The sequence below is a fragment of the Passer domesticus genome, chromosome 3, assembly GCF_036417665.1.
Source record: "Passer domesticus isolate bPasDom1 chromosome 3, bPasDom1.hap1, whole genome shotgun sequence".
In the NCBI taxonomy this organism is placed as follows: domain Eukaryota; kingdom Metazoa; phylum Chordata; class Aves; order Passeriformes; family Passeridae; genus Passer; species Passer domesticus.
Window position 1 is genome coordinate 2,078,290 of NC_087476.1, and position 13,687 is coordinate 2,091,976.

The window sequence follows — 13,687 nt, forward strand, 5'->3', positions numbered from 1 at the left end:
ATTTTTACCTGGTAGGGGCGGAGCTTGTGGTGGATCTCCTGGATCCCCACCTCCCGCGTCCTCACGTCGCGGCACTGCGGGAAAAGGGAAGAGGTGAGCGTGGGGAATTCCGGGAAAATACGGGAAATTCCGGAAAAAATGCCGGAAAATTAGAGGAAAATTCCGGAAAATTAGAGAAAAAATTCCCAAAAAAATTCCGGAAAATTAGAGGAAAAAATTCCGGAAAATTACAGGAAAAAAAAATCCAGAAAAAATCCAGTAAAATTAGAGAAAAAATTCCAGAAAAAATTCCGGGAAATTAGAGAAAAAAATTCCGGAAAATTCTGGGGAAATTCCGGAAAATTACAGAAAAAAAAAATCCGGAAAAAAATCCGGAAAATTAGAGGGAAAAATTCCGGAAAATTTTCCGGAAAATTACAGGGAAAATTCCGGAAAAAATTCCGGAAAATTAGAGAAAAAAATTCCGGAAAAAATTCCCGAAAATTAGAGGAAAAAATTCCGGGAAAAAAAAATCCGGAAAATTCTGGAAAAATTCTAGGAAAATTCCGGAAAAAATTCCGGAAAATTAGAGAAAAATTTCCAGAAAATTCTGGGAAAATTCCAGAAAATTCAGGAAAATTCCAGGGGGAAAAAATCCAGAAAAAATCCCAGAGAATTCCAGGTAAGATTACAGAACATTATCAAAAAATTCCAGAAAATTCCCGAAAATTCCAGGGTTTCAAACCCGTGGGGGTGGATCCTGGATCCCAGAATCCCGGAATCCTTTGGGATGGACTCAGATGTGAGAGTTTTCCAGAGTTAAATGTGTGGGAAGGAGAAAGGCAGGAGAATTTAAAAAGGAATTTTTCCCTCTTTTCCCTCTGATTTCAGAGCTCAAATTCTGCTCCAAAAAATGGGAAAAAATGGGGAAAAATGGGGAAAAATGGGGAAAAATGGGGGAAAACGGGGAGGAAAATGAGAAAAAATGGGGGGAAAATGGGAAAAATGGGAAAAAAAGGGGGAAAAATGAGAGAAAATGGGGAAAATGGGAAAATGGGGAAAAAAAGGTGGGAAAATGGGAAAAAATGGGGATAAAAGGGGAAAAAAGGGAGGAAAAATAAGAAAAAATGGGGAAAAATGGGGAAAATGGGGGAAAATGGGGAAAAAATTGGAGGAAAATGGGAAAAAAAAGGGGGGGAAATGAGAAGAAAAATGGGAAAAAAGGGGAAAAATGGGAAAATGGGGAAAAAAAGAGGGGGGAAATGGAAAAAATGGGGGAAAATGAGAGAAAATGGGGAAAAATGGGGAAAATGGGAAAAAAAAGGGGGAAAATGGAAAAAAGTGGGGGAAATTGTGAGAAAATGGGGGAAAAACAGGAAAAATGGGGGAAAGTAGGAAAAAGGGGGGGAAATGGAAAAAATGGGGGAAAATGAGAGAAAATGGGGGAAAATGGGAAAAAAAGGTGGGAAAATGGAAAAAAATGGGGATAAAAGGGGAAAAAGGGAGGAAAAATAGGAAAAAATGAGGAAAAATGGGGAAAATGAGAGAAAATGGGGAAAAAATGGGAAAAAAAGGGGGGAAAAATAGGGAAAAATGGGATTTCACCTCCCATTTTTGGGCGCATTCAGGAGAGGGGTGGAAGAGTGAAACTGAAATTGTCCCAAAAAAAAAGGAACTTTTCAGTGAGGTGCTTTTTAGTAATTTGGTTTGTTGGGATTTTTTAAGGGCCTTTAAGGCAAATCTGATTTTTTTTTTTTTTTTTAAAGCCAAATCTGTTTATTTAGTTTTTTTTTTAAAGCCAAATCTGGTTTTTTTTGGGATTTTTTTTTTAAGCCAAATCTGGTTCTTTTGGGTTTGTTTTTTTTTAACCAAATCTTGGGGTTTTTTTAAAGCCAAATCTGATTCTTTTTGGGGTTTTTTTGGTTTTTTTAAGCCAAATCTGGTTCATTTGGGATTTTTTTTAAAGTCAAATCTGATTATTTTGAGATTTTTTAAAGCCAAATCTGGTTCTTTTGGGATTTTTTTTAAGTCAAATCTGATTATTTTGGATTATTTGTTTTTAAAGCCAAATCTGATTATTTGGGTTTGGTTTGTTTTTAAGCCAAATCTGATTCTTTTGGGATTTTTTTAAGCTAAATCTGATTATTTTGGGGGTTTTTTTAAAGCCAAATCTGGTTCTTTTGGGGTTTTTTTTAAAGCAAATCTGGTTCATTTGGGATTTTTTTTTAAGGCAAATCTGGTTCATTTGGGGTTTTAAGCCAAATCTGGTTCTTTTGAGTTTTTTTAAGCCAAATCTGGTCATTTTGGGGGTTTTTTTTCAAGCTAAATCTGGTTCATTTGGGATTTTTTTAAAGCCAAATCTGATTATTTTGGGGGTTTTTTAAAGCCAAATCTGATTCTTTTGGGATTTTTTTTTAAAGCCAAATCTGATTCTTTTGGGGTTTTTTTAAGCTAAATCTGATTATTTTGGGGGTTTTTTTAAAGCCAAATCTGATTCTTTTGGGGTTTTTTTAAGCTAAATCTGATTATTTTGGGGTTTTTTTAAGCCAAATCTGATTCTTTTGGGATTTTTTTAAGCCAAATCTGGTTCATTTGGGATTTTTTTTAAGTCAAACCTGATTCTTTTGGGGTTTTTTTTTAAGCCAAACCTGGTTCTTTTGAGATTTTTTTAAAGCCAAATCTGGTTCTTTTTGTTGGTTTTTTTTAAGCCAAATCTGGTTCTTTTAGGATTTTTTTAAGCCAAATCTGGGTTTTTTGGGATTTTTTTAAGCCCAATCTTTTTCTTTGTGGTTTTGACCTCCTGATGTGAGCGGAGCCACCAGCTCCCCCTCAACACAACCAGGGGGGATTTCTCCTCATTATTTCCTTTTTTTATTTAATAACCATTAAATATTTTATTCTAATTTATTACCAATAAATAGAAATAATTGATAGAATATTTAATAACATATTTTAAGTTATGATTTATTAATTTTTTTAATTTTTACCTCAGTGCCAAGGTCCTTCATCCTGGCCAGGGCGAGCTCCCGCAGGTTGCCGTGCTCCACCCCAGAACTCACCAGGGGCATTGGGATATCCCTGGAAAACAGGAAAATCCAAATTTTCCACAGTTCAAATCACAGGGAATTCAGCAAAAAACTCCAGCAGGGCAAAACCCCAAAGTGCTGAATTCCCAAATTTAATAAATCCTTAATTCAAGGGTTTGGTTGAAATAGAAATGAAAAATCAAATAAAAACAGGAGGAAAATGAATGGAAAAATAAAAAATGAGAAATGAAGAAATTAAAATAATTAAATTAAATGAATAAAATAATAAATAAATTAAATAAATTAAATAAAAAAAAAATAAATAAATAAATAAATAAATAAATAAATAAATAAAATAAATAAAATAGTAAATTAAAATAAGAAAATATAGATTTTATTAAAAATTTAAAAATGAATATAAATCTTTAACAATCCTAAAATTGGGGTTTTCTCTCAGTTTTTCACTTGGGATAAAAAGAAAATTCAGATTTTCTTCATCCCCTGCTGCTGGGAATGGGGAAATTTGGGAAAATCCACCAAAATCTCATTTTCCTGGTGGGGAAAAAAACAGGAAAATCCAAATTTTCCACAGCTCAGATCGCAGGGAATTCAGCAAAAAACTCCAGCAGGGCAAAACCCCAAATTCCTGAATTCCCAAATTTAATAAATCCTTAATTCAAGGGTTTGGTTGAAATAGAAATGAAAAATCAAATAAAAACAGCAGGAAAATGAATGGAAAAATAAAAAATGAGAAATGAGGAAATTAAAATAATTAAATAAAATAAATAAAATAATAAATAAATTAAATAAAAAAAATAAATAAACAAAATAAATAAATAAATAAATAAATAAAAAAAAAAAATAAGAAAATATAGATTTTATTGAAAATTTAAAAATGAATATAAATCTTTAACCATCCTAAAATTGGGGTTTTCTCTCAGTTTTTCACTTGGGATAAAAAGAAAATTCAGATTTTCTTCATTCCCTGCTGCTGGGAATGGGGAAATTTGGGAAAATCCACCCAAATCACATTTTCCTGGTGGGGAAAAAACCAGGAAAATCCAAATTTTCCACAGCTCAGATCGCAGGGAATTCAGCAAAAAACTCCAGCAGGGCAAAACCCCAAAGTGCTGAATTCCCAAATTTAATAAATCCTTAATTCAAGGGTTTGGATGAATTTGAAATTAAAAATCAAATAAAAACAGGAGGAAAATGAATGGAAAAATAAAAAATGAGAAATGAAGAAATTAAAATAATTAAATTAAATAAATAAAATAATAAATAAATTAAATAAATTAAATAAAAATAAATAAAATAAATAAATGAAATAGTAAATTAAAATAAGAAAATATAGATTTTATTAAAAATTTAAAAATGAAGATAAATCTTTAACAATCCTAAAATTGGGGTTTTCTCTCAGTTTTTCACTTGGGATAAAAAGAAAATTCAGATTTTCTTCATCCCCTGCTGCTGGGAATGGGGAAATTTGGGGGAAATCCACCAAAATCACATTTTCCTGGTGGGGAAAAAAACAGGAAAATCCAAATTTTCCACAGCTCAGATCGCAGGGAATTCAGCAAAAAACTCCAGCAGGGCAAAACCCCAAAGTGCTGAATTCCCAAATTTAATAAATCCTTAATTCAAGGGTTTGGATGAATTTGAAATTAAAAATCAAATAAAAACAGGAGGAAAATGAATGGAAAAATAAAAAATGAGAAATGAAGAAATTAAAATAATTAAATTAAATAAATAAAATAATAAATAAATTAAATAAATTAAATAAAAATAAATAAAATAAATAAATGAAATAGTAAATTAAAATAAGAAAATATAGATTTTATTAAAAATTTAAAAATGAAGATAAATCTTTAACAATCCTAAAATTGGGGTTTTCTCTCAGTTTTTCACTTGGGATAAAAAGAAAATTCAGATTTTCTTCATCCCCTGCTGCTGGGAATGGGGAAATTTGGGGGAAATCCACCAAAATCACATTTTCCTGGTGGGGAAAAAAACAGGAAAATCCAAATTTTCCACAGCTCAGATCGCAGGGAATTCAGCAAAAAACTCCAGCAGGGCAAAACCCCAAAGTGCTGAATTCCCAAATTTAATAAATCCTTAATTCAAGGGTTTGGTTGAAATAGAAATGAAAAATCAAATAAAAGCAGCAGGAAAATGAATGGAAAAGTAAAAATGAGAAGTGAAGAAATTAAAATAATTAAATTAAATAAATAAAATAATAAATAAATTAAATAAATTAAATAAAATAAATAAATAAATAAAATAAATAAATAAATAAATAAATAAATAAATAAATTAAAATAAGAAAATATAGATTTTATTAAAAATTTAAAAATGAATATAAATCTTTAACAATCCTAAAATTGGGGTTTTGTCTCAGTTTTTCACTTGGGATAAAAAGAAAATTCAGATTTTCTTCATCCCCTGCTGCTGGGAATGGGGAAATTTGGGAAAATCCACCCAAATCACATTTTCCTGGTGGGATTGTGGTATTTCCCTTAAAAAGGGGCAGCAGAAAATGGGAATGGGAATGGCAGGAAGCTGAAATCTCCCGGGAAATTTGGGAGCAAATTTGGAAATTGGGATTTTTCTGTTCGGGGAAAGGAGGATTTCAGTGTTTTAGGGACAGGATCCCAGTGGAAAATTCCAGCTGCTGATCCAAAATCCCTCAGAATTCCAGGGGAATGGGACCCAAACATTCCCAAAAATCCCTCAGAATTCCAGGGAATTGGTCCCAAACATTCCCAAAAATCCCTCAGAATTCCAGGGAAACTGGTCCCAAACATTCCCAAAAATCCCTCAGAATTCCAGGGAAGTTGGTCCCAAACATTCCCAAAAATCCCTCAGAATTCCAGGGAAACTGGTCCCAAACATTCCCAAAAATCCCTCAGAATTCCAGGGAAACTGGACCCAAACATTCCCAAAAATCCCTCAGAATTCCAGGGAAATGGGACCCAAACATTCCCAAAAATCCCTCAGAATTCCAGGGAAACTGGACCCAAACATTCCCAAAAATCCCTCAGAATTCCAGGGAAATTGGTCCCAAACATTCCCAAAAATCCCTCAGAATTCCAGGGAAATGGGACCCAAACATTCCCAAAAACCCCTCAGAATTCCAGGGAAGTTGGTCCCAAACATTCCCAAAAATCCCTCAGAATTCCAGGGAAATGGGACCCAAAAATCCCTCAGAATTCCAGGGAAATTGGACCCAAACATTCCCAAAAATCCCTCAGAATTCCAGGGAAATGGGACCCAAACATTCCCAAAAATCCCTCAGAATTCCAGGGAAACTGGACCCAAACATTCCCAAAAATCCCTCAGAATTCCAGGGAATTGGTCCCAAACATTCCCAAAAATCCCTCAGAATTCCAGGGAAACTGGACCCAAACATTCCCAAAAATCCCTCAGAATTCCAGGGAAATGGGACCCAAACATTCCCAAAAATCCCTCAGAATTCCAGGGAAATGGGACCCAAACATTCCCAAAAATCCCTCAGAATTCCAGGGAATTGGTCCCAAACATTCCCAAAAATCCCTCAGAATTCCAGGGAAACTGGACCCAAACATTCCCAAAAATCCCTCAGAATTCCAGGGAAATGGGACCCAAACATTCCCAAAAATCCCTCAGAATTCCAGGGAAATTGTCCCAAACATTCCCAAAAATCCCTCAGAATTCCAGGGAAACTGGTCCCAAACATTCCCAAAAATCCCTCAGAATTCCAGGGAAACTGGACCCAAACATTCCCAAAAATCCCTCAGAATTCCAGGGAAACTGGACCCAAACATTCCCAAAAATCCCTCAGAATTCCAGGGAAACTGGACCCAAACATTCCCAAAAATCCCTCAGAATTCCAGGGAAATGGGACCCAAACATTCCCAAAAATCCCTCAGAATTCCAGGGAAATTGGACCCAAACATTCCCAAAAATCCCTCAGAATTCCAGGGAAACTGGACCCAAACATTCCCAAAAATCCCTCAGAATTCCAGGGAAATTGCTCCCAAACATTCCCAAAAATCCCTCAGAATTCCAGGGAAACTGGACCCAAACATTCCCAAAAATCCCTCAGAATTCCAGGGAAATGGGACCCAAACATTCCCAAAAATCCCTCAGAATTCCAGGGAAATTGCTCCCAAACATTCCCAAAAATCCCTCAGAATTCCAGGGAAATTGTCCCAAACATTCCCAAAAATCCCTCAGAATTCCAGGGAAACTGGACCCAAACATTCCCAAAAATCCCTCAGAATTCCAGGGAAATTGGTCCCAAACATTCCCAAAAATCCCTCAGAATTCCAGGGAAACTGGACCCAAACATTCCCAAAAATCCCTCAGAATTCCAGGGAAATTGTCCCAAACATTCCCAAAAATCCCTCAGAATTCCAGGGAAGTTGGACCCAAACATTCCCAAAAATCCCTCAGAATTCCAGGAAATTGCTCCCAAACATTCCCAAAAATCCCTCAGAATTCCAGGGAAATTGCTCCCAAACATTCCCAAAAATCCCTCAGAATTCCAGGGAAACTGGACCCAAACATTCCCAAAAATCCCTCAGAATTCCAGGGAAACTGGACCCAAACATTCCCAAAAATCCCTCAGAATTCCAGGGAAATGGGACCCAAAAATCCCTCAGAATTCCAGGGAAATTGCTCCCAAACATTCCCAAAAATCCCTCAGAATTCCAGGGAAATGGGACCCAAACATTCCCAAAAATCCCTCAGAATTCCAGGGAAACGGGACCCAAACATTCCCAAAAATCCCTCAGAATTCCAGGAAATTGCTCCCAATCATTCCCAAAAATCCCTCAGAATTCCAGGGAAATTGTCCCAAACATTCCCAAAAATCCCTCAGAATTCCAGGGAAACTGGACCCAAACATTCCCAAAAATCCCTCAGAATTCCAGGGAAATTGGTCCCAAACATTCCCAAAAATCCCTCAGAATTCCAGGGAATTGCTCCCAAACATTCCCAAAAATCCCTCAGAATTCCAGGGAAATGGGACCCAAACATTCCCAAAAATCCCTCAGAATTCCAGGGAAATTGGACCCAAACATTCCCAAAAATCCCTCAGAATTCCAGGGAAACTGGACCCAAACATTCCCAAAAATCCCTCAGAATTCCAGGGAAACTGGACCCAAACATTCCCAAAAATCCCTCAGAATTCCAGGGAAATTGCTCCCAAACATTCCCAAAAATCCCTCAGAATTCCAGGGAAATTGTCCCAAACATTCCCAAAAATCCCTCAGAATTCCAGGGAAACTGGACCCAAACATTCCCAAAAATCCCTCAGAATTCCAGGGAAATTGTCCCAAACATTCCCAAAAATCCCTCAGAATTCCAGGGAAATTGGTCCCAAACATTCCCAAAAATCCCTCAGAATTCCAGGGAAATTGTCCCAAACATTCCCAAAAATCCCTCAGAATTCCAGGGAAGTTGGACCCAAACATTCCCAAAAATCCCTCAGAATTCCAGGGAAACTGGACCCAAACATTCCCAAAAATCCCTCAGAATTCCAGGGAAACTGGACCCAAACATTCCCAAAAATCCCTCAGAATTCCAGGGAAATGGGACCCAAAAATCCCTCAGAATTCCAGGGAAACTGGACCCAAACATTCCCAAAAATCCCTCAGAATTCCAGGGAAATGGGACCCAAACATTCCCAAAAATCCCTCAGAATTCCAGGGAAACTGGACCCAAACATTCCCCAAAATCCCTCAGAATTCCAGGGAAACTGGTCCCAAACATTCCCAAAAATCCCTCAGAATTCCAGGGAAACTGGTCCCAAACATTCCCAAAAATCCCTCAGAATTCCAGGGAAACTGGACCCAAACATTCCCAAAAATCCCTCAGAATTCCAGGGAAATGGGACCCAAACATTCCCAAAAATCCCTCAGAATTCCAGGGAAATGGGACCCAAACATTCCCAAAAATCCCTCAGAATTCCAGGGAAACTGGACCCAAACATTCCCAAAAATCCCTCAGAATTCCAGGGAAATGGGACCCAAACATTGCCAAAAATCCCTCAGAATTCCAGGGAAATTGCTCCCAAACATTCCCAAAAATCCCTCAGAATTCCAGGGAAATGGGACCCAAACATTCCCCAAAATCCCTCAGAATTCCAGGGAAACTGGTCCCAAACATTCCCAAAAATCCCTCAGAATTCCAGGGAAACTGGTCCCAAACATTCCCAAAAATCCCTCAGAATTCCAGGGAAATGGGACCCAAACATTCCCAAAAATCCCTCAGAATTCCAGGGAAACTGGACCCAAACATTGCCAAAAATCCCTCAGAATTCCAGGGAAATTGCTCCCAAACATTCCCAAAAATCCCTCAGAATTCCAGGGAAATGGGACCCAAACATTCCCAAAAATCCCTCAGAATTCCAGGGAAACTGGACCCAAACATTCCCAAAAATCCCTCAGAATTCCAGGGAAATTGCTCCCAAACATTCCCAAAAATCCCTCAGAATTCCAGGGAAATTGCTCCCAAACATTCCCAAAAATCCCTCAGAATTCCAGGGAAACTGGACCCAAACATTCCCAAAAATCCCTCAGAATTCCAGGGAAACTGGACCCAAACATTCCCAAAAATCCCTCAGAATTCCAGGGAAATTGCTCCCAAACATTCCCAAAAATCCCTCAGAATTCCAGGGAAACTGGTCCCAAACATTCCCAAAAATCCCTCAGAATTCCAGGGAAACTGGACCCAAACATTCCCAAAAATCCCTCAGAATTCCAGGGAAACTGGACCCAAACATTCCCAAAAATCCCTCAGAATTCCAGGGAAATGGGACCCAATCATTCCCAAAAATCCCTCAGAATTCCAGGGAAATTGCTCCCAAACATTCCCAAAAATCCCTCAGAATTCCAGGGAAACTGGACCCAAACATTCCCAAAAATCCCTCAGAATTCCAGGGAAACTGGACCCAAACATTCCCAAAAATCCCTCAGAATTCCAGGGAAACTGGTCCCAAACATTCCCAAAAATCCCTCAGAATTCCAGGGAATTGCTCCCAAACATTCCCAAAAATCCCTCAGAATTCCAGGGAAATTGCTCCCAAACATTCCCAAAAATCCCTCAGAATTCCAGGGAAACTGGGGCTGTTATTGATTAATTAATTAATTGATTAATGAATTAATCTGTGCGGGTTCCATCCCACAGCTCCGTGGAATTAATTCCTGGTGGATTTTCCTTCCCATTCATGGAATTTAATTAATTAATTAATTAATTAATTAATCAATATTATATATTATATATTACACATTATATATTATATATTACATATTATATATCATATATTATATATATATTATATATTATATATTATATATTATATATTATATTATATAATTATTATATATAATTATTATATATATAATATATACATATAATTATAAATATATATTATATATATTATAAATATATATATTATATATATTATAAATATATATATTATATATATTATAAATAAATTAATTAGAGATAATTAAAGAATTAAAGGGTCTTAAACCTGGGAAAAGGAGGAAAAAAAAGGATTTTATTTTGCAGAATAAAATTAAAGAGTTGGAAAGAACCTCAATCCCATCCCAACCTCTGCTGGGAGAATTCCAGGGATTCCCGGGCAGGAATTCCTTCCCAAAATTCCCCCAATCCCATTCCTTGTGTCCTTGGGAAAAGAAAAAAAAAGGATTTTTGGGGTTTTTTTTTCCCTATAAATCCACAGGATCTGGGGATGATTCCTCATGTCCTGCCCAAGGAAAATTCCAGGGATTTCTCCTTTTCCAGGGATTTCTCTGAGCAAATAAAGACCCTGCAGAGGGCACAAAATTCCCTCCAAAAAACTGAAATTTGGGGGAAAAACCGAGCATTTCACGTGGTGCTGGAGGCCGCTGAGCTCCACAGGGATAATCCAGGGAATTCCCATTCTGGAACAGCCCCAGGAACGCCGGCCTGGCTGGATTTTCCCAACAGGAACAGAGATAAAATCATCCTGATCCGGGATTTTAGGTAAAATCCGGGGAATTGTAAGGAAATCCCACAAATAAAAGGTGGATTACATCCCAGAGCTGGGAGGCAAAAAAATTCAAATAAGGATGGGAAAGCAGCCAGGTTTATCCATCCCTGTTTTCCCAACATTCCCGTTCCCTGCGTTTCCTGTGGAAATTGGAATTTCCAGGGAAATTCTGGATCTGTGCTCCTTCCCAGGGAAAGATTTTTATTTCCTTGGTTTTATCTCCCCAACATCAGAGTGGGAGGGAATTCCATAAAACCAGAGAAATCCAAGGAAAATAAAACTCCTGGAGGGGGTGATGCCCTTCCTGTCGTTTTCCATCTCCACGGCGCCGTGGGAGGATTCCCGCTCATCCCATCTCAAATTTCCTGGAATTCCCTCTCATTCCGGATCTCAAATTTCCTGGAATTCCCTCTCTTCCCATCTCTCATTCCAGATGCCAAATTTCCCTGGATTCCCTCTCATTCCGGATCTCAAACTTCCCTGGAATTCCCTCTCATTTCAGATGCCAAACTTCCTTGGATTCCCTCTTATTCCAGATGTCAAATTTCCTGGAATTCCCTCTCATTCCAGATCTCAATTTTCCTGGAATTCTCTCTCACTCCAGATGCCAAATTTCCCTGGATTCCCTCTCATTCTCTAGATTTCCTCACATTCTGGATCTCAAACTTCCCTGGACTCCCTCTCATTCCGTCTCTCATTCCACATGTCAAATTTCCCTGGATTTCCTCTCCTTCCAGATGCCAAATTTCCCTGGATTCCCTCTCATTCCAGACGCCAAACTTCCCAGAATTCCCTCTCATTCCAGATGTCAAGCTTCCCTGGATTCCCTCTCATTCCAGATGCCAAACTTCCCGGAATTCCCTCTCATTCCAGATCTCAAACTTCCTGGAATTCCCTCTAATTCCAGATGTCAAAATTCCCTGGATTCACTCACATTCCAGATGTCAAATTTCCCTCGATTTCCTCTCGTCCCATCTCTCATTCCAGATGTCAAATTCCCTGGATTCACTCTCATCCCATCTCTCCTTCCACAGCTCAAATTTCCCTGGATTCCTTCTCATTCCAGCTGTTAAACTTCTCTACATTTCCTCCCATTCCAGATTTCAAACTTCTCTGGATTCCCTCTCATTCCATCTCTCATTCCAGATGACAAATCTCCTGGAATTCCCTCTCATTCCGGATCTCAAACTTCCCTGGATTCCCTCTCATTCCAGATGCCAAACTTCCCTGGATTCCCTCTCATTCTGGATTTCAAACTTCTCTGGATTTTCTCTCATTCCACATCTCAAATTTCCTGGAATTCCCTCTCATTCCGGATTTCAAACTTCCCTGGACTCCCTCTCATTCCGTCTCTCATTCCACAGGTCAAATTTCCCTGGATTTCCTCTCCTTCCAGATGCCAAACTTCTCTGGATTCCCTCTCATTCTGGATCTCAAACTTCCCGGAATTCCCTCTCATTCCAGATACCAAGCTTCCCTGGATTCCCTCTCATTCCAGAGGTCAAATTTCCTGGAATTCCCTCTCGTCCCACCTCTCATTCCAGATGCCAAATTTCCCAGGATTCCCTCTCATTCCGGATCTCGAATTTCCTGGAATTCCCTCTCATTCCAAATCTCAAACTTCCCTGGAATTCCCTCTCATTCCAGATTTCAAATTTCCTGGAATTCCCTCTCATTCCAAATCTCAAACTTCCCTGGATTCCCTCTCATTCCAGAGGTCAAACTTCTCTGGATTCCCTCTGATTCCGGATTTCAAATTTCCTTGGATTTCCTCTCATTCCAGATGTCAAATTTCCTGGAATTCCCTCTCATCCCATCTCTCATTCCAGATGTCAAATTTCCTGGAATTCTCTCACATTCCAGATGCCAAACTTCTCTGGATTCCCTCTCATTCTGGATCTCAAACTTCCCTGGATTCCCTCTCATTCCAGATGCCAAATTTCCTGGAATTCCGTCTCATCCCAGCTCTCAAACTTCCCGGAATTCCCTCTCATTCCAGATGTCAAATTTCCTGGAATTCCGTCTCATCCCAGCTCTCAAACTTCCCTGGATTCCCTTTCATTATCCGTAATGGGATCCATCCCAACAGTTATCCATCACGGGATCCGCCCCATTAATTATCCATGGGATCCACTCATTATCCATCACGGGATCCGCCCCATTAATTATCCATGGGATCCACTCATTATCCATCACGGGATCCGCCCCATTAATTATCCATGGGATCCACTCATTATCCATCACGGGATCCGTCCCACTCATTATCCATCACGGGATGTATCCAATTAATTATCCATCACATGATCCATCCCATTCTCCACCAGAGGATCAACCCAATCATCTGTCATGGGATCCATCCAATAATTATCCATCAGGGGATCCATCCCATTATCCATCAAGGAATCCACCCAATTAATTATCCATCATGGGATCCATCCAATTAATTATCTATCACGGGATCCAGCCAACTATCCATCATGGGATACACCCCACGATCCATCATGGGATCCACCCATTACCCATCACAGGATCCATCCAATTAATTATCCATTGCAGGATCCATCCCATTATCCATCACGTGATCCATCCATTCTTCATCATGGGATCCATCCCATTATCCACCTTGGGATGCATCCAATTAATAATCCATCATGGGATC

At 38.4% G+C, this 13,687-nt stretch overlaps 1 protein-coding gene across 1 annotated transcript in view; it reads right to left on the reverse strand.

Moving 5' to 3' along the window:
• The window catches only part of ELP3 (elongator acetyltransferase complex subunit 3), a 159,287-nt gene that overhangs the window by 22,402 nt on the left and 123,198 nt on the right, over positions 1-13,687 (reverse strand). The window contains exons 11-12 of the mRNA XM_064411527.1: positions 2,967-3,057; positions 9-74 (exon numbers count right to left, since the gene is read on the reverse strand). Of these exons, the coding sequence (XP_064267597.1) occupies positions 9-74; positions 2,967-3,057 (157 nt within the window). The remainder of the gene's footprint in view (positions 1-8; positions 75-2,966; positions 3,058-13,687) is intronic.